The 19,938-nt window shown below is 38.3% G+C and overlaps 1 protein-coding gene across 9 annotated transcripts in view; it reads left to right on the top strand.

Moving 5' to 3' along the window:
- Positions 1 to 19,938, top strand: part of Dclk2 (doublecortin like kinase 2) — a 149,545-nt gene that overhangs the window by 16,326 nt on the left and 113,281 nt on the right. For all 9 annotated transcript variants that reach the window (XR_011708027.1, XR_011708025.1, XR_011708026.1 and 6 more), the window contains exon 2: positions 5,553 to 5,890. Coding sequence is in view for 6 of the 9 variants with exons in the window: in XM_027926771.2 (XP_027782572.1) it covers positions 5,553 to 5,890 (338 nt within the window). In the remaining 3 variants the exon portion in view is untranslated. The remainder of the gene's footprint in view (positions 1 to 5,552; positions 5,891 to 19,938) is intronic.

The raw sequence follows: 19,938 nt of genomic DNA, 5'->3' as shown, positions 1-19,938 counted from the left end.
GTTGGGCAAAGTGGCATGTGAGATGCCCCTAGATGACCTAGATAGAGACGTCTTATGATTTGAACTCAAGAGGAAGGTCTAGGCAGGAGATGCCTTCGTTATTTGAGTCTTCAGAGTACAGGTGATGGTTGAGGCCTGGGCTTAGATGCCACAGCCCAGGTAAGTCTAAGGATGAGGGATGCGTGGGGCCATGGAGAGGAAGCACACTGAGCAGGTGTGACCGCGGAGTTAAGAGGTGAACTCAAAGACGTTGGATCATAGACGGCAAGGGAAGAACTTGACAGGACTGGTGTCAGAAGACACCAGGTGATGTTAGAAGGACGTGCTTTGCGTTTGTCAGGAGGGAAGTGCTTGGAGATCAGGTGAGCACCTTTTCAGCCAGTGGAGTGCAGGGAGCGGGAGATGTTGCTGTGGCTTGAGAGCAAATGGTGGGATGCAGTGGAAAATTGACCAGGACTGCTCTTCCCCGGGAGTGCAGGCAGCCCAGTGGGATGAGCTGAGAGGGGAGGGTTGTTTTAAGGAGAGAAACACTTCTGTAATCTGGTAGAGAGTCTGTCCAGTTAGAGAAGAGAGAAGAGCAATGGCTCTGAAGTCTCTCAGTATGAGGGGAAGGAAGGACCTTCCTTAGCTTTAAAAAGGAGAAGAGCTTTGCCATCACTGAGGAGGGGGAGGAGGTGGGAGGAGTTGGCACAGGAGGAAATGGTAAGGGGGAGGGTTCACAGAGAGCAAGAAATTGGAGAAATTGTAGCTTTTATTAGCCTCTTGCCTCTCCAATAGGAAGTTCATTTGGTTGAAGAAGGATGAAAGTTAATAGCCTCCTACACAGATATTCAGATTGTATTACATAATTTTAGACAGTTTGTCAATGTGCTGAATATGAAGTAATGCAGAGTGTCTTTGAACAGATGTCAATGGGAAGAAGCCATAGCCGTACCACTGGAGAGAATCTTTCTTTTCCCCTTTTCTCTTTAATGGTGCTAGAGATTGAACTCAGGGCTGATGTACTACTGAGCTACATCCCTAGCCCTTTTCATTTTTTATTTTTGAGACAGGGCCTTACTAAGTTGCTGAGGCTGGCCTCAAACTTGTGATCCTCCTGCCTCAGCCTCCCAAGTTGCTGGAATTCTAAGCATGCACCATGGCACCAGACACTGGAGGAAGTCTTAAAGGAAATCGAAGAAAGACTTTATTCTATACCATACTTGAAAATAATTAGGTCATATAGGTATTTTACACTTCTACTCATCCTCTCTCAGTACAGAAAGAAACCCCTCTGTATGTAGTATTCTCATGATCAAAATTTGTAAAATGATTTCTCCCCAATCTTATCAAAAAAGGAGGAGGACAATGAGAAAATGTATATGCGTATCTTAATTCTCTTTAGCCAAAGACTACCAGGAACATACCTGTGGTCTAACAAGTTGGGCTTATCACTGTTTGCAGTGAGAAATCTGTATGTTATAGGACACCATGGGAAAAGGGCTTTAGAACCCTAACCCTGTTGTAGGATTTAGGCCTGGGTTTGGTAATTTTAGGACTGGTCTGAGAAAGCAGGGTGAGGAGCAAGGTGACTGTGTGGTGGAATGTCTGTGCATGTCTGTTTGTAGTGTAGGCAGACTAGATTGACCAAGAAGAGGCCATCACTCAGTGTGAAGAGGGACGTCTGGTCCTGTGGGTTGCAGGGGGACCTTGTTTTTGCGTTGCTTTGTCTTTGTCTCAGAGTGACTTCATTTGAATGCAGATCTTCTGTGAGATTAGGCCCAACAGAACAAAATGGCCTGTGTGGGACCAGTTTGTAGTAACAGTGATGTGCAGCTGTGAAAGTCAGGTCAGTTCCTGAAGTCAGGAGTAGCTTCATCTCTCTCGCTCTCTCGCTCTCTCTCTCTCGCTCGCTCTCACACACACACAATGTATGTATATAAAATATATGTGTATATTTTATATATATTATAAAATTTATAATACCCTCCTACCCTATATTTTTATTCATGTTTTGGAGAGTGCAGTTGTAACATGTATTGGCAAAGATTAAAACTCTCTTGTAGAGTTTGAGCGCGTCCCCCAGAGGTTCACAAGTTAGATGCTTGGTCTACACTGTGGCAATATTAAGAGGTGGAGGAGCCTTGAAGAGGTAGGGCCTAAGGGAAGGTGTTTAGGTTGCTGGGGGCACCACCTAAGGGATTAGTGCTGGATTTGTAGAGTAGGTCCTTAGAGAGTGAGTTCTTGTAAAAGAACAAGACTGACTCTTTTAGGTCTCTGGTTTCCTTTCTTGCCATGTGATCTCTTCTACGTGTACTCCCACCATTGTGATGTTCTCTTCATGGGGCCCCATCAGAGCTGAGCAGAACTGATGTCATGTTCTTGGACCTTCAGAACTAGGAGCTAAATAAATCTTTTCTTCATAAAGTACCTTGCCTCAAGTATTTTGTTATAGCAGTGAAAAATTGACTAATATATAACATTTTATCAGTCTGTCAAGACTCGTCACTTTAGGATGTGCTTTTTCAGCTGAGTAAGTAGCATAGGCTGTACCGCCATTTGGAAAACTTCACACTTCTGGGGAATGAGTAGAAAACAGAAGACTCTTGCTTGGATCCAGGTAGGATGTGAGTGGTGGGCAGCGGTAAGAGAGGAAGAGCATTTTGAGGTCTATTTAGGAGGTAGAGTGGACAGAATGTGATGTCAGAACATAGTACGCAAGGAGGGAAGCCAGAGTGGGGAGGATGACAGCTGGGTGTCTGCTGAGTAGGAGTGAAGCTCCTCAGCAGGCTGGGAGGAAGGGGAGACCGCAGTTGGCAGGGGAGGAACTAATCCTCAGGCAGAGTCCTTCAGTGCCGGGAGTCTGGGTGGAAGGTGGACTGATTACCTCTGATCCGTTTTATGGGTGCCTGGTATCTAACAGGCAATGTTCATTTATTCCATTCACATTCACTTATTATTTATTAACATCTTAACTTATTTTGTCAGCATATTCTCTCCCTGTGGGCAAATACGTGTAATTGACAACATTATGATCAGAAGATTGATTAAACAGGTGGGGACATAGGGAAGCTGGCTTATTCTCTTGGTGGCTGTTGTCATCTGCTCCTTAGGAACGTAGGTGCCATTTGACAAAAGCACAAGACTGAGCCTGAGAGGTGTGAGAGCTGGTGCATAGTAGGTACTCTGTGCATACTGAGGAGTCTAGGCTTACCAGAAGCACTATGGTTTGTGTCTGCTACGGGTGCAGGAGGTGGTGAGGGCTTATTTTTTAGGCATTTGCCACCTCATTTCACAATGTATTATAGAGCCGGCCTACGAGGTTTTTTAATTGATTCTTTTTATACACAACATCAGGATATGTATATTTTGACATAATCACAAAGGCATGGGATATAATTTGCTTGAGTTCAGCCCTCAGCACTTCTCTCTCCCTGCAACAGAAGTACCATGAAGGACGAGCGGAGAGAGGAAGGGGTTAGCATTTACCTGTAACTGCACCTGTGACAGCTTTTCCTTTACCTATGTTCATTCTGAACCCATGTAAGGAAACTGCGTTCAGATACATTTAAAAATCGACTCTCCAGATTGATAGGTCAACTGTGCAGGGACTGATTGATCAAGGAAATGTGACGTATTGAATTTGTTCTTGTTTTGTTTCATTTTACCATTGTTCTTTTCTCTTTGAATGTTGGAAAACGTTTTCCTGGAGCTCACCGACTTCTCCCTGCTCTTAAAAAGAGAAATTGCTAGGATTCCTTTTACTCTTCCATCTTATATTTTGGATCAGAATATACAATGAAATTTTTTATCATACATAAAATAGTAAGAGTTCCCCCTACCCCAGTACTGGGGACTGAGCCCAGGGTCCCCTGCACATGCTAGGCAAGCACTGTGTCACTGAGCTACATCACCAGGTCTGGTAAGAGCTTTTTGATGTGACAGTTTTTTCTCATTAATGCATCCATGTGATAGAGTTTTATGAAGTGATACCTATTTTTTAAATTATATGCCATTTTCTCAGATGATCATACTGTGAAAAATAATTTAAATGACTCTACAGAGGTGAAAAATCTTTAAATGGTGGAGGTTGGACTAGATTTCAGATTAGTGGTATAGAAATGGTAAAGCCTGTGATTGGTTCCCTAGTTATCTTGGGCAGTGTTATAATTATACCTTTAAATAAAAGACATTGCTTTTCTTTTTAAATCCTTTTTAAATCCTCCTTATATGACTGATCTGTTACTGAATTATTCATGTGCCTTTGGGAGATTCTAAAGTTCTCCATTAATCAGGATTTTAAGAACATTATGATAATACTTAAATATGATACCAATATTAATAGGGTTTCCTCAGGAATTCTTTCATGATTTTGGTTTCTGTTTTAAGCATTTATAACTTTAAGGCTCATATAAAATTAAGAGTGAGTCTAATACTGAATATGTAAAAAATAATGAATTGTTTTAAAATTATATCTTAGAAAATCATATACATTCAAAATAATTTTCTTTTTAGTTGTTGATGGATCTTTATTTTATTCATTCACTTATTTATTTATTTGCAGTGCTGAGAATTGAACCCAATGCCTCACACATGCTTGGCAAGTGCTCTCCATCTGAGCCACACCCCCAGCCCTCTTGGAGAAAATCTTATATTTAATCTTCTTGTGTTTGAAAAAGCCAAAGGACTCAAAAAACTGAGTGACTTCTGAGTTCCCCCCCCCCCAAAAAATTATGGCATCTTGACATATAATTTTGGATATTTTGAAAATTCAAGAATTAATAAACACTGACAAACCAATTGACAAATAGAATAACATTTATGTTATACTTAATAAAAATGAAGCAGTTTCATGAATAAAGAACACATCATTTTGACTATTTAATATCCTCTTCTATTTAAGTAGGTGTGGAAAAGCTTGTCTATTTAAACTTACAAGTAATTTTAAATGTATATTCCTAAAAACATATATCTGAGATGTTTCTTTGAGCTGCCAAAACTCTTCTTTCAGTTTCGCGGTGCTTCACTAGTTGAATAAACGATCCTGTGAGGGTATAATTTAGTCAGCTTTGGGCAGACATAGTGATTTTCATTTGGACTGAAATCTATAATTGGAAGAAAGAAAATAGTTTTTATTTATTAAAGATAATAAAATAACAGAATGCAGTTAAGCTTGTTAGGCTCTGAAAATGAGGAAGGGCTTTAGAATTCGGCCAAGTCAGCTGTTTCACCTTTGTGGCTAATGACACTGAGAGTCAAAGTGTGCAGAAATGAATGATCCAAAGTGACACAATTTGGTCAAAATAATAGAGCTTGCTTTAATTTCTTGGACTGGTTCTTTTTACCCTACAATCCACCTTATTCTTTCAAGCTGATCTAGATACCCTTTAAAAGAAAAGGGGTGGGAGAGGACCCAAGGAAAAGGGCGCAGCACTTGCTCTCGTGGTGAATCTAAGCTCAGGAGTTCAGTTCGTGGGTTACAAGCAGCTGTTCTTCACAACTCCCCCACTCCCCCCAAATGTGCCTGTGATGGGGATAATCAATGCTAATGAAATTAATTTTTGCTTTTTTAGGTGAGAGCTACGTGTGTGCATCCAACGAACCATTCCGTAAAGTCGATTACACCAAAAATATTAATCCGAACTGGTCTGTGAACATCAAGGGTGGGATGCCCCGAACCTTGGCCGCCACCACCACCTCTGTGAAGAGTGAAGTCAAAGAAAGTAAAGATTTCATCAAACCCAAGTTAGTGACTGTGATTCGAAGCGGAGTGAAGCCTAGAAAAGCCGTGCGGATCCTTCTGAATAAAAAGACTGCTCATTCCTTTGAACAGGTCTTGACTGATATCACCGAAGCCATTAAGCTAGACTCGGGAGTGGTCAAGAGGCTCTGCACCTTGGATGGAAAGCAGGTGAGATGCTTCCTGCCTCCACCTCTCCACCTTTCTTTTAAACTCCCTGTGTGGTGTCAGTTTTATATTCAACAACAAAAATAATTCTAGTGGCCCTGCTCTTATGTGTGTATTTGCATCCACATGCACGAGTGGCTTGCAGTTCTTTGGGTATCTCAAATGTGTATATGCTGCTCTGGCTAGTGGAAGGGAAAATGTAGAGTGCTGAGGGAAAGGTGTACATTGAGGGAGGGATCTTATGAATAACAACTGTTGGTTAGTAAAGTCTGTTGGCTTGGGTATCACAGAAGTCAGAACTAAAGGTAGTTAGCATGTTGAGAAAAGCCTCTTTTTTTAAAAAAATATTTTTTTAATTATACATGGACACAACATCTTTTTTTATTCATTTTTATGTTGTGCTGAGGATTGAACCTAGTGCCTCACATGTGCAAAGCAAGCAGTCTGCCACTGAGCCACAACCCAAGACCAAAAGCTTTAAAAAAAAATACATATTTTTTAGTTGTCAATGGATTTTTATTTTTATTTATTTGTTCACATGCAATGCTGAGAGTTGAACCCAGAGCCTCGCATGTGCTAGGCAAGTGCTCTAGCACTGAGCTACAACCCCAGCCCCCGAAAAGCTTCTTCTCATATATATATATATATATATGAGAGAGAATGCATTAACAAGAAAGTACTTTTCATGGGAATGTTCATGTAAGTTTGGTAGGGAACAGTGGAGGCAGTTAGCTTATCTGAAACATGAATACCAATTGCCCAGGAAAATGCAAGTCAAATTGTGGTAACAATGTATCAGGGAATCTGAGGAACTTCAAAAACTTGGGCACAGGGGCTGGGGATGTGGCTCAAGCGGTAGTGCGCTCGCCTGGCATGCGCGCAGCCCGGGTTCGATCCTCAGCACCACATACAAACAAAGATGTTGTGTCTGCCGAAAACTAAAAAATAAATATTAAAAACTCTCTCTCTCTCTCAAAAAAACAAACAAACAAACAAAAAACTTGGGCACATTGGGAGGAGGCATGAGTAATAGTTACACAAATATTGCATTTTGCCACAAACTGATTCTCTTTTCTAAAAAGAAACATGGCTCGCCGATTTCCATAAAGTTAAATATTACATACATATATTCATTTATTACATACATTGTTAGACAAATTTAATACATTGAAAATTAAAATTTTTCAATTTCCCCAACATTTGTTTTTTAAACGTTTGGCTCCTGTAATGCTAAGAATATATATAAAAGAAAATAATGTAAAATACTGCAGCAGTGTCTTCTAGAAAAACACAATTAAAATTGTTTCTTATTTCCAAGACCGGATCTAGTTAGTAGGCTGTCTTCTGCAACATTAACAAAATTTTAAAAATAGATTCTGGGGGCTGAGGGTGTAGCTCAGTGGTAGAGTACATGCTTAGCATGTGTGAGACCCTGGGTTTAATCCTCAACACCAAAAATAAATAAAAAATAGATTTTGAAGCCCACGGTAGAATATGGTAAGATTAGAATGCTCTAGTTTATTAGTGTTTAGAAGGTATATGTTTCATAGCTGCCTGCCCCAAATAAGTCTACAGTATTAACGAAAATAAATACTTTGTATAGTGGAGTTAATATCACAATAGGACACAGAATGCCTCAAGATTCACTAACATGTAAGTGAAAATAAATTAGACCACAGGAATAAAAAGGAGATACAGTAAATCAGTTTGTTCTTGATGGGCACAAGGAAGACGGGAAGAATAGAGATAGATATTTAAAATGTCTAACCAAAAGGAGAATAAAAACCAAATTATACTAAATTGAGGGGGAAAAAGGCATGTAAACAGTAATTGCAGATGAGATTTCAAATAAGAAAACTCGAATTCAGAGACCTCCAAATGAATAATATTCAGGGAAAATATAAATAAATAAATTGAACATCTAATTCATAGTAGCCATTGAAATGTTAAGAGTTATACAGAAAATTCTCTTCAAAAAGACTCCAGACTACAAATGTAAAAATGTTCACTGAAGCACAAACAACTCAAAGCCATCATCATATTCAGAATAAAGCAGTGGGAAGAGTAGGATGGAGGCCAGCAGTTAAAGGTTTGTGTCCTATTTATTAAGAAACCTCTTTATGTTGAGAATGTAGGATAAAGTGTAATAGTGCAAAGATGTGCTAAAATGATGTTTAAAAGGAATTCAGCAAAATACAAAATATATGTTCAGGTCAAGGTTTAGTATTGAATATAGAAAGTGATTTCTTTAATACACTAAAAAATTTTTCCTGTCTAAAGTAAAAAGCCAAAATATTGCTTAACAAATATAATACTGGAAGTATTCTTACAAGAATTAACTCCAAGATAGCATCAGTTTTTGATATTCTTCCCTATCGATGTTTATTCTTTAATGTAATTTTAGTAAGAAACTAAATGAGATTTGGGTGGGGAATGGGAACCCTGGAAAAGTGATTTCAGAGGTTAATCTGGAAAAATAGGCAGGAAAATTTTGTAAATAATGATTAATGGGCTCTCATTCCACCAGATATTAAATCATCATCCTCATACCATACCGCAAATAAATTCCAGGTGTTTTAAAAATTGAGATGTCAAAGAAAAACAAAAGAACTTTAAAAACAAATACTAGTAAATGATACTGAAATGGGAAAGGATTTCCTAAGCATGAAAGTAGTAGGAAAATTACAAAGGGAAAGGTTGATGGGTTGGACAACATTAAAAATTTAAACTTTCTGGATGTCAAGGATTACATGCTTTTATATTGAGCTATAACTTAATATGAAAAACTGTTATAATAGAAAAATGGATGAAAGTCAGAACAGATGATTTTTTTCGGAGTGCAGGGGGAGCGGAGGTGCTGGGGATTGCACTCAAGGGCACTTGACCACTAAGTCACATCCCCAGCCCTATTTTGTACTTTATTTAGTGACAGGGAGGGTCTCACTAAGTTGCTTATTGCCTCGCTTTTGCTGAGGCTGACTTTGAACCCTTGAAGCCTCCCAAGCCCAAAACAGACAATTTGAAAAAGCAGAATTATAAATAATAAACATGGAAACAATTCAAGGGCCCAGGGTGGTAGGTGAGTGGTTGAGCATTTGCTTAGCATGCATAAGGTCCTGGGTTTAATCCTCCTATCCCAAACCAATGTTGAACAAAATTGTTTTACTAATAAAAGGGTGAATTAAAGCTGTGAAGGTTTTTTTAAAAAAATTTTAATTAGACATATATGACAGCAGAATGCATTTTTGATTCATTGTACACAATTGTAGCACAACTTTTCATTTCTCTGATTGTACACCATGTAGCGTCACATCATATGTGCAGTCATACATGTACCTAGGGTAGTAATGTCTATCTCATTCCACCATCTTTCTTGCCCCCATACCCCCACCCCAACTTGAGATATTTTTAATATGTAAAGTTGACAAGTTTAAGAAAGAAAATGTCCAGTATTTTTGAATATTCAAAGATTTGGCATTCTCAAATGGTGATGGAAATATAATTTTTTTTTCTTTTTGTACTGTGGATCGAACCCAGGGACGCTTAACCACTGATCCATATCCCCAGCCCTTTTTATTTTTTGAGACAGGATCTCATTGACTTGCTTAGGGCCTCAGGAAGTTGCTGAGGCAGGCCTCAAACTTGTGATCCTCTTGCCTCAACCTCCTAAGCCGCTGGGACCATAGGCATGGTCCACCATGCCTGGCTGGAAGTATGATATTTATGAAAAGCAGTTTGTTAACATGTATTACTACAATGTTCTTAATATTTGAATTACTTAAATTTACTTTAGAAATTATCCTTAATAACCAAAGATGCAAGCATACTTTGCATAGAATATTCATCTCAGCATTAAAGCAAAAGATTAGAAACAGTTTAAAATTCTCAAATGAGAACACAGTTAAATGGCATTACAGTAGAATACATAGATACTAGCCATTGAAACTGTTGAGGTGAATATCTGAAGATGTGAGAAAATGTTAAATGGAAAGACCAAGAAACAAGTCTGAACTATGTTTTCAGTTTTGTGTTAAAAGTAGATTTTTAAAAAACTAGTTCAGAAGGGAACGAGACTATAGTTGCCATCAGAAATCAAGCATTTCATGTTCTGATTTCCACTTTTCTCGTAAAATTTAAACAACGAGTTACTCTTTGAAATTTTGGTGACTATAACATGTTACAGGTAACACTTTTGTCACTGTTTTCCATGTACAAAGAAAAATGAGGTTTTTGAACTTTAATTTATTTCTTTGGAAAAATTACAGATTTGATTTTTATAGACACTACTTTGGAGTGCCAGGCATCCTTAAAAAGCTATAGTTTTTGGGGTAGTTTCTTAGTGTAGTATCATAGGTGGAATTGCTATTCTTCAACTCTTCAAGTCTGTTTTTGGTTGATGTGTGTTCTAAGTAGAGAAAAGAACATTGAATCATGCTTTAAAATAGCATAAAGAATTGTTTTATGTTTATTGCAAACCTTTTATTGATAGTGTTCATTTTGATTCTATTTTTTCCTTCCATAAAATGATTTTTTCCCCTGTGGGTGTGTTAAGCTATCTGTTCTCTGGATATTCTTAAGAAAAGGATAGTTTTGGGCTGGGGTGTAGCTCAGTGGTAGAGCACTTGCCTAGAATGCATGAGGCTCTGGGTTTAATCCCCAGAACTGGAGGGGAAAAAAGACACCTTTCCTTTGGGGAAGAGAAAGAAATTTAAAAGGACCTGGCAGAACATTTTACACCGCCCTAAATTTTATGTTCTTTTCCAGTTACTTTCTCCAGATTCGTTTTTGTATAAACTTAATGTGATCTTCAGCACAAGGGTAGATGATTGTCTTTTGGGCAGTTCATCATGAATAGCCACTGATCCCATCCTGACTTGTGCATGAGTTTTAAGAAGCCCTGGTTCTCTTTTCTGGACCTGAAAGCTTTGGGCATTGAAGATGTGGTGTGCCATGTCCAAGTAGCATTTATGTTGTTAAAATAGGGGCCTTGAATATTTTCTTCCTTCAAAATGGATGTGCTCAGTTTGATTCCATTTACAAGATCTGACTTAGACAGGTCAACTATCTCATGCAATTTAACTCTTTATAAGATCACTTTAAATAAAATCATCTTTTAGAATTTAATCTTTAATTCCTGGCTTTCTTTAGCACAGAGCAATGGTTTTCAGCCAGTGGCCACTTTGTCCCGAGGGGGTATGTGGCAATGTTTGGACTCACTTTTTTGGGGCATCACCTCTAGAAGTGTGGGGGGGGGTCTATGGGCATCTGGTGGATGGAGGCTAGGGGTGCTATTCTCCATCCTACCTTGTACACCACAGCTACAACATAATGCTTTGGGGTCTCAAGTGCTAATAGTGCTGAGGTTCAGGAATCCTGATTTAGAGTAAGTGAAATGATTCAAAAGAAAACACTGGTTATTTGAATATTAACTTTATTGTTAGGCTATCTGTTGAACTTTATTTCAGAACTATCCTCACAGCTTGTCTGTTCACATACTATCTGATGGCTTCAACTGTGTTAGAATGTCACGGTTTATAGTCTTTGTTGCTTGGATTTCAATCTGTCTTTATTGCATGAGGCTGACACACAGTTGGGTCGTATAGCATTACAGGGAATTAAGTAAAGACATGCCAAATGGTTTTACATGTATTTAAAGTGAAGTATTTTGGATCATGATTTAATCTTGGGTTTTCAAGTATTTAACACTTAAAAGTGATGTGGTGGCTGTTGATTTTTTTTTTTCAAATATATAATCCATGTGTTCATAAATGAGATACCTAGAAAGTGATCTGTAAAGAGAAGTTGTGACTATTCTTGTGATTTTCTTTCAAATTGCAGTAATCTGAATTAAAAACTTCACTTACATGCCTTTAAAAATCAAAACCTTGAACTTTTGAAGGATTGTATAGGAAAACAAGTCTCTTTAAATTTTTTGAAAGTCAGTAACTTTATTATAATAAACTGCAGCGGGTAAAGTTCTTTAAAAAAAAGGGGGGGGGCTTTATTCTTTTAAGGGACTGAGTGGTCCAAATACAGCTTTTGTCCACATGTGTAAAAAATCCTAGCTTTTAGCGTTCCCAGAAACAGACTTTTAACATAAAAGAAACATTTTGTGGAATTTGGAACAAGTTGATTCTTGTCATGGGCAGAGGCAAAACAGACTCAGAAATTGCTTGCAGTTGATGCTGAAGGGAAAAAAACACTTCCAGACTTTGGGATGACTGCCAGCCATGGGATACCCACGTGCAGTAGGTCCTCTTTGGGGAGCATGACAAGCCCCGGAGTGCCTCCGTCATATCAGCCATCTTAGAGGTTAGGAAGGTTTCCATCTTCACTCGTTAAAAAGTTTAATCATTTCGTGAATACCATAATATGAATAGTAATCATTTTGCTTCTTAGTTTTCTTTTGTGGCTTTCCATTTTCTGACAGAGGGTCCATCTCATTCTAATGACCTAATTGTGTTGCAGTTAAGCAACATCTTTTCAAAAATTGCTGCGTAAAAACTGAATGACTGATATGTATTCATAAATACTTTTCAAGGTTAATCCTGATTTTGTTCCTCCTTGAAGTAGATGAGGACAGAATTGGGGTTACTTTTCATGCTGCTCCCAATGCATGCAATTCTTTTGGGAGATCACAGAAATCTAGGCGACTCTTGTCTAATCTTACTAGAGACATTCACATTGCCCAAGTGTGGATATCCCTGATCTATGCCAAGGAATGTAAACTTTATCCTAACCAGGAATGGCCAGACTAAGAGCAACCCATAGAATTTTTTAGGTGGGGAGGAGGAGAAAATGTTGTTTTGTTCTTTGATTCCTAATGTAAGGAGATTTACCTTGGATTAAAGATGGGGAAGGGCTTAATCTTTGATTTGGTGAACCCCTTTCTTCAAAGAGTGATCTAAAAAGTGAGAAGTAAAAGGAAAACATTTAGATGTCCTTTTTTAATTTTTATTTTGTATTTTGCCATTCTGATACCTATTGGTAAAGCGTTTTCCCCCAACCTTGACTATTTTCTCCCTTTTAATGGGAAAGTAGAAAAAAAAACACTAAAATTCTGTCAAGTAGTTATTGCAGTTGCACATTACAAGTGATGTTTAAAAGAAACAATTATAGCTTGCAATGAATTATGCAATGTAAAGCGTAGGTGAGATAAAAATGACATCACTGCAAACTCTTAATTGTTCCTTTGACGGGTAAACTGGAATCCTGTGTAGAGCATACAGATTGCACTAAAATTAGTTCATGAAACTGAAATTTTATACATATCCTATTTTTGACACCCAAGGTCCACTTTTATTTTTATTTTAAGTGCATTTTTTCATTGATTATAATAATGCTTATTTACAGTATTGTTGCATGTGTATTTTATAATGCTACGATTAATAGCTAATTGGTAGATTAGTTGATAGCAACTCATAATTCTATGCCAGGGATTATGTTATGTTAATGCTTCACATTAGTATTCTCCATTCACCTCACAACAAACTTCAGAGCTAATAACAAAATACCCATTTTACAGTCAGAAGATTGAGGCACAGAGGTTATCACCTAACTTATTTGGAATTCTGCAGCTGGTACTGAAACTGGGATTCATATGCAGGAAATGAGATTCCAGATTCCACAGTCTTCATGGCTGTGGGAGGCTTCAGTGATAGCAAGGAGGGACAGGACAAAGAACTAATAAACTGATCAGGTGACTTTAAAAAAAAATACAGGTTTTGGAGTGGTGTAGTTTCACCTGGCATTTATGTGAAATCTGCATAATAACAGGTTATGTTATAAAATTATACTTTAGGAACTGAAAAATGAAAAAACAGGTTACACGGTGATTATATGCTTGACATAAAACTGACCCTTAGAATTATTTTATTAATTTTAAAAATTAAAGGACTATGACATTGCAGAGAGCTTACTTCCAATTTATAGATAATACTTTGTACCTCACTTTTTTTCCTCCCAGGATTCATTTTCTGATGAAGGTTCAATTTATTTTTTGTGCTGGGGATTGAACATAAAAGTGTTTTACCACTGAGCTACAGCCCTAGTCCTGTTTTTATTTTTTTATATTGAGAGAGGATCTTGCTGAAGTTGCTAAGGCTGATCTCAAACTTGGGATTTTCATGCCTCAGCCTCCTGAGCATCTGGGATTATAGATGTGTGCCACTGTGCTGGGTAGTCCATTCAATTGTAATGCTTTATTCTTTATTTATTCTAATTCAGAATTGAGTCAAAGAGGTTTCTTGTAATAGATGCTTTGTAAAGTTAATTGATTGCTTTTGGTTATAGCTAATTTTTGAATTTGTTTTGTGGCTTTTATATCTTGAATGCCTGCTGATAGTAATTTGTACCAATATGTGAAATATGTAATATTATTTTCAAGTTTATTAGACTTCATGAAATGGTCATCTATTCATTATGCTTTATGGTTAAAAATAAGGGCAGGTGCAAAGTCAGTATAGTATTTTAGAATGCATAATGGATGTAGAAATCAGTCCAGTGTTCTTTTACCTTTATTTAATATTTTAGTTTTTGCAGCCCTAGGGATTGAAACAAGGAGTGCTTTATTACAGAGCTACATGTCCAGCCTTTTTTATTTTGAGATGGAATCTTGCTGAGTTGCTGAGGCTGGCCTCAAATTTGTAATCCTCATGCCTGGGCCTCCCAAAGTCCCTGGGATCACAGGTATGCACCTCCGCATCTGGCATGTTTTTTTGAGACAGGGTTTCACAATGTTGCCCAGGCTGACCTTGAACTCAAGGTCCTCCTGCCTCAGCCTGTCCAGTAGCTGGAATTATAGTCATGTGCCACCCTACCCAACTTTTTACTCTATCTTTCTTATTTTATAAATGAAACTTATTTGGGTATGCACATTAGCTTTTGATAACCTATTGAAATCTGTGATTTTTCTCTTCCAAGTAAAACCTGATCTAGAATTTTGCATCTGATCAGTTAATTTGCCAGTTGCTGTGCAGTTAAGAACCCGTGCTTTGGCCTTTTTACTTATTTTGTTTTTTCTTGAGAGTCATTGGTTTTTCTTGAGAGCAAAGGTCAAGCTTGACCATGCATGTCCACATTCCTAGGGTGCTGCCTCATAGGAGGATTAATTGAATCTAAATTAAAAATTGCCTCATGAACAAACATAATGCCAGAGTCCATGCTTGCTTTTTCAGTAACCCTGAACGAGTTTCCAGATTTAAAAATTAACCTCATACATTTGTTTTTACTTTTTTTTTTTTTTTTTTAATAAGTACACCGCACTTAATACAGCAAGACAAGTTCCTGACTATTCTCCCCGTGTATTTTTAGGATACTTAATTGTAGTGTGATGCAGCTGCCAGACTCTGCACGACGTGTTGGAGAGCTCTGTAGACCTTAGGCGCTCGCCTCCACCCAAGTTTAATTTTCTGGGCCTGAGGAGTCTTAGCAGCAATATAAGGCCCACGCAGAGGGAGCCTTCCGTTCCCCCTCATGTATTCCAGCTGATTATATGCATCGGAGTAATGTAAAACTGTTCTAGTGTTGGATTTTGTTTAAAAATTTCTTTTTGTTTTGTAGTGGTTTGGGGCAGGCTTCTCTAAATGTGAGCATAAAGACGTTTGATTATATTTGAAAATATTGTTCTTGTAGTTTGCCCTCATGCTACGCCATTAAAATGACATTTTAAGTGTGAGCTGTGGAAGCTATCTAAGGATGTGTGTATGGGTACTGAACTGAAGCTAGCGTTTGCTACATAGTTGCATTTCTGAAGGATTAAACTTATTAAACATCTAATCTTTAGTAGTCCTTTTGTTACTTTTTTTTCTTTTGGGCATGGTCAAATATGGTTGGTACATGCCATTTTGAAAATGCAAATTGAACAGACACTTTTTCTTTTTTTAAAAACAAAAGTTGTATAAATGAAAACTTTAAAACTGCATTTAGGTAACAATCTGAATATTAACATTTCGTATGCCTTTCTGTTTAATACAGTAGCCTAGCTTTTATGTGTAGACAAATTGAAGATAAAAGTCCACATTTTTAGGCTGGGCACTGTGGTGCATGTATGTAATCCCAGTGGCTCGAGAGGCTGAGGCAGGAGGATCACAAGTTCAAAACCAGCCTCAGCAATTTAGTGAGGCCCTAAGCAACTCAGTGAGACCCTGTCTCTACGTAAAATATTTTTAAAAAGGCTGGAGGACTGGGACTGTGGCTCAGCAGTAGCACACTTGCTTGGCATGTGTGAAGCACTGGGTTTGATTCTCAGCACCACGTATAAATAAATAAAATAAAGATCTATCAACAACTAAGAAAAAACATTTAAAAGGTGGGGGGGGGCTGGAGATGTGGCTTAGGGTTAAGTACCCCTGGGTACAATCCCTCGTACCGAAAAGGGGGGGAAGTTTACATTTTTTTATAGAAGTGAAATGTGATTTTTCTTCCAGAGAATTCCCACGTAAGCTGCACCATTCCAATTACTTCTTGAACTTAAAGGAATTAGGAAGTGTGGTCAGAGTGATTTGTGACCCAAGGAGCTGATTGTATGCATCGGAGTCCAGAAGATACACATTGAAATTTTATTTAAATGTATTTATTTCCTATGACACAGTGCCATTTTAGTGGGACCAAGCTCACAGTTATGTAATGAGGCATTCATTATAGGGTTTTTAATGATGGGAAAGTTAAGATACCAATATTTAGTACCAGGTATTTTGCCAGACTTTTATTCATTTTGCCATATAATGCTCAGGGTCATCCTGCAGTAGGAATATGGTCATATTCCTACCTAAGGAGGGTTACAGAGCACACTGAAGAACTATTTTCCTTTGGTTTCGGTTTACCATCTTAGATATAGCAGGGCACTTATACCATGAAGTTCCATAAACTTAAAATTTTGGTGTTAGAGCTAGTTTTTGAGATCCAGAGAAAGATCAGTTTTAAAACTTGATGCTTATTCTAGATTGTTTTCTAGAATCTGTCATGTAGCATGTTAACTTTGTTAGATTTGGCTCTGAATAGCTTCCTTAATTTCCTCCCAAATTATATTCACTCTCAGATGATAGTGAGACACACCATCAAGGGTAGTCAAAGAGTGTGATTAAGGAATTAGGAAGTGTGGTCAGAGTGATTTGTGACCCAAGGAGCTGATTGTATGCATCGGAGTAATGTAAAACTGTTCTAGTGTTGGACATACCGTTTAGAGCCAATGTTTGATAAATGGGAAAACAATTTAAAATTGTGTCTACCCTGTATTTTTATGTAAATTGTTATGCATGTAGAGAAATACTATAACACTATAAAAAGTGATAAAAAAGATGTGTTCCAGTGAAGGGATTGTGGATGACCTTTCTGAAACTTTCATTATTGTGGTTATGCTGTAAATTCTGTATTGGGGGCCATATCCATATCTTTGGATATTATGATAGTAGACTCACAAAGGAGTCAACTAATCTTCAGACCTTATATGAATTTTGTTAGTTGTCTCACATATAAACTGTTCTTAACATGTTTGTGATCAATGGGCTATGATAAGATAGATTTTTTTTGTTGTTGTTAATGGGGAACCAGTTCTTTCAAACATTAATATTTTGTGCTTACCTTGTCATAAGCACTCTACTGGAGACTTGAGGAACAAGTATCAATAAGGTCTCTGCTTTTGAGGAACTCTCTTTGTAGTAGAAAAGACAAACATAGGAATTAATAATTGCAAGACAGGGTGATTGTATAATGGGCCATGGATGATGTAAGGGATTGTGGTCAAAGAAGGAGAAGTTAATTCCTTGTAGAGGCATCGAAAGTTCTTCACAGAGGAGGTGACAGATTATTATTAAAGGCATATTATGCTGTGGAATAACATGTTTAAATGAGGTGCTTTGCAAGGAGTAATTTAGGTGATAGAATATCTATTTTTGATTTTTAAATGTCTTGGTTTTTAAATTTTTTTTTGTAGTTGTAGATGGACAACATGACTTTATTTTATTTATTTTTATGTGGTGCTAAGGATCTAGCCCAGCGCCTCACATGTGCTAGGCCACTGAGTTAAAGCCCCAGCTGTAGCTTCCTATAAGCTACATCCAGCTTCCTGTAAGGTTAAGAGCTCCCATAACACAGTGCATTTAACTAAATGAGGAAACGACAGAGATAATACAGATCTTGAGTTCTTCCAGTTGTCTTGCTAATGTGTTTTTCCTAGTCCAGGATTCCACGTTAGTTATGTTGACTTGTCGTATCTTCTTGGTTTCTAATTTGTGACAGTTCCTTAGTTTATCTTTGTCCTTTGTGATCTTGATATTTTTAGGGAGTTTGACTAGTTACTTTGTATAATTCCCTTCAAGTTGGAGTTTTCTGGTGTTCTCTCGTGATCACATTGGGGTTTTTGGTAAGAAGTAGTTGTTAGTCCCTCCTTCGGGCACCAGATCAGAAGGTTCCTGATCTTAATGTCTCTGCCTCGTGACTGTTGAAGTTAGTGTTGATCGCTTGATTGTGTGCTGGATGTCTTCACTGTAAAACTGCTAGGTTGTTTTTTTTTTTTTTGTTGTTGTTGTTGTTATCATAGAAATAATGTGGTTGCAGGGAGACACTTTGAGAATGTGCAGATGTGTTATTTCCTGGTAATGTTAGCATCCACTGATGGTTCTTGCCCACATAAATTATTACTGTGGTATTTGCCAAATAGTAATTTTGTATTTCTACCATTCTTTCCACATTTATTAACGAATTCTTTTAGGAAAAGTCATCTCTTTCTCCTTATTGTAGTTAGCTTTCTCATTGCTGTGGTCAAAATACCCAATAAGAACAATTCACTGGAGGAAATGCTCGGGACCTGCAGTTTAGTGGCCAGCTCCATTGCTTTGGGCCCACAGTGAGGTTTCGTATCACAGAGGACAGGCAGCAAAGGGGAGCTGCTCAGCTCATGGCAGGGTCAAGAAGCAGCGGGGGAAGGGCCGCAGGACAGATGGACCCTTCAGGGGTACACTCTAGTGACCCACCTTCTCCAGCTAGGACCTGCCTGCTTACAGTTACCACCCCGTCAGTCCATTCAAAGTAGGGGGACTGATTAGGTTACAAATCTTATAATCATTTTACCTCTGAACATTCCAGCATTGATAGGAGCTGTCCCCACAAAAGCTCCTATTAAAACCCTACACTCTGTCTCTGACCCAAAAAGCTCATGTTTATTTCAATGCAAAATATATTTAGTTCATTTCCAAGAGTCCCCTGGTCTTAACTGTTTTGGCATTGCCCAAGTCCGAAATCTCCTGAGACTCAAAATCTTATCTGTGAGCCCCTGTTAAAATAAAGAATGAGTTGCATACATCCAATTATACAGTGACTCAGAGTAAACATTCCCATCCCAAGAGGGAGGAATGGGGCATAGAAGACCAAAGCCCAGCCAGGCAAATAAGTTCCCTGACTCTGTCTGTAACTCCTTGTACAGCATCTAGGCCGTGTGGTGGCAAGATGTTATTCTTGAAGGGCTTGGGCAGCAGTGGCCTTGCTGGGTTCTGCCTTTATCTGCAGACAGTTCATGTTACTGTCATCTTAATTCCTGTGGTTTCCATTCCAGCTCCAGCTCCCCTGGGGGCAGCCTTCAGGGACTCTAACCTTGCTACATTGTGCCTGGCCTCCGAGGCCTTCCTTTGAAATCTCAGTAGAAGTCTCCATGACTCCCTAACTTCAATGTCCTGCAGGCCTGCAGAACCAGCACACTTGGATGATACTAGGGTCTGCCACTGGCTTGCTCAGTATATGGGCACCGTGGAATCATGGCTGCAGCAGCCTCTGAGTGCCTGTGCAACTTGGCATGGTGAAAGGACTTCCTACACTCCCTTACCGGAGCAGAGCACCCACATAATCTCTTCTCAAAGGAATTTTCCCTTCCACATCCTTGAGCCTGCAATGGGTGTGGTCTTACAAATTCCTGAGATGCCCTAGGCATCTTTTCTATCGTCTCTGTGCAAAGCACTTAATATCTCTTTAGGGGCTATGATCTCTTCAGTACACTTTCTTTGGCTTTGGCTTTACATGCATTGTTTTTCTGGCCAAACTGCAAATTATTAAAATCCTTT

Source organism: Marmota flaviventris, chromosome 7 (genome assembly GCF_047511675.1).
Source record: "Marmota flaviventris isolate mMarFla1 chromosome 7, mMarFla1.hap1, whole genome shotgun sequence".
In the NCBI taxonomy this organism is placed as follows: domain Eukaryota; kingdom Metazoa; phylum Chordata; class Mammalia; order Rodentia; family Sciuridae; genus Marmota; species Marmota flaviventris.
Note: the sequence above shows the minus strand (reverse complement) of the source record. Positions and strands in the feature narration are given on the sequence as shown.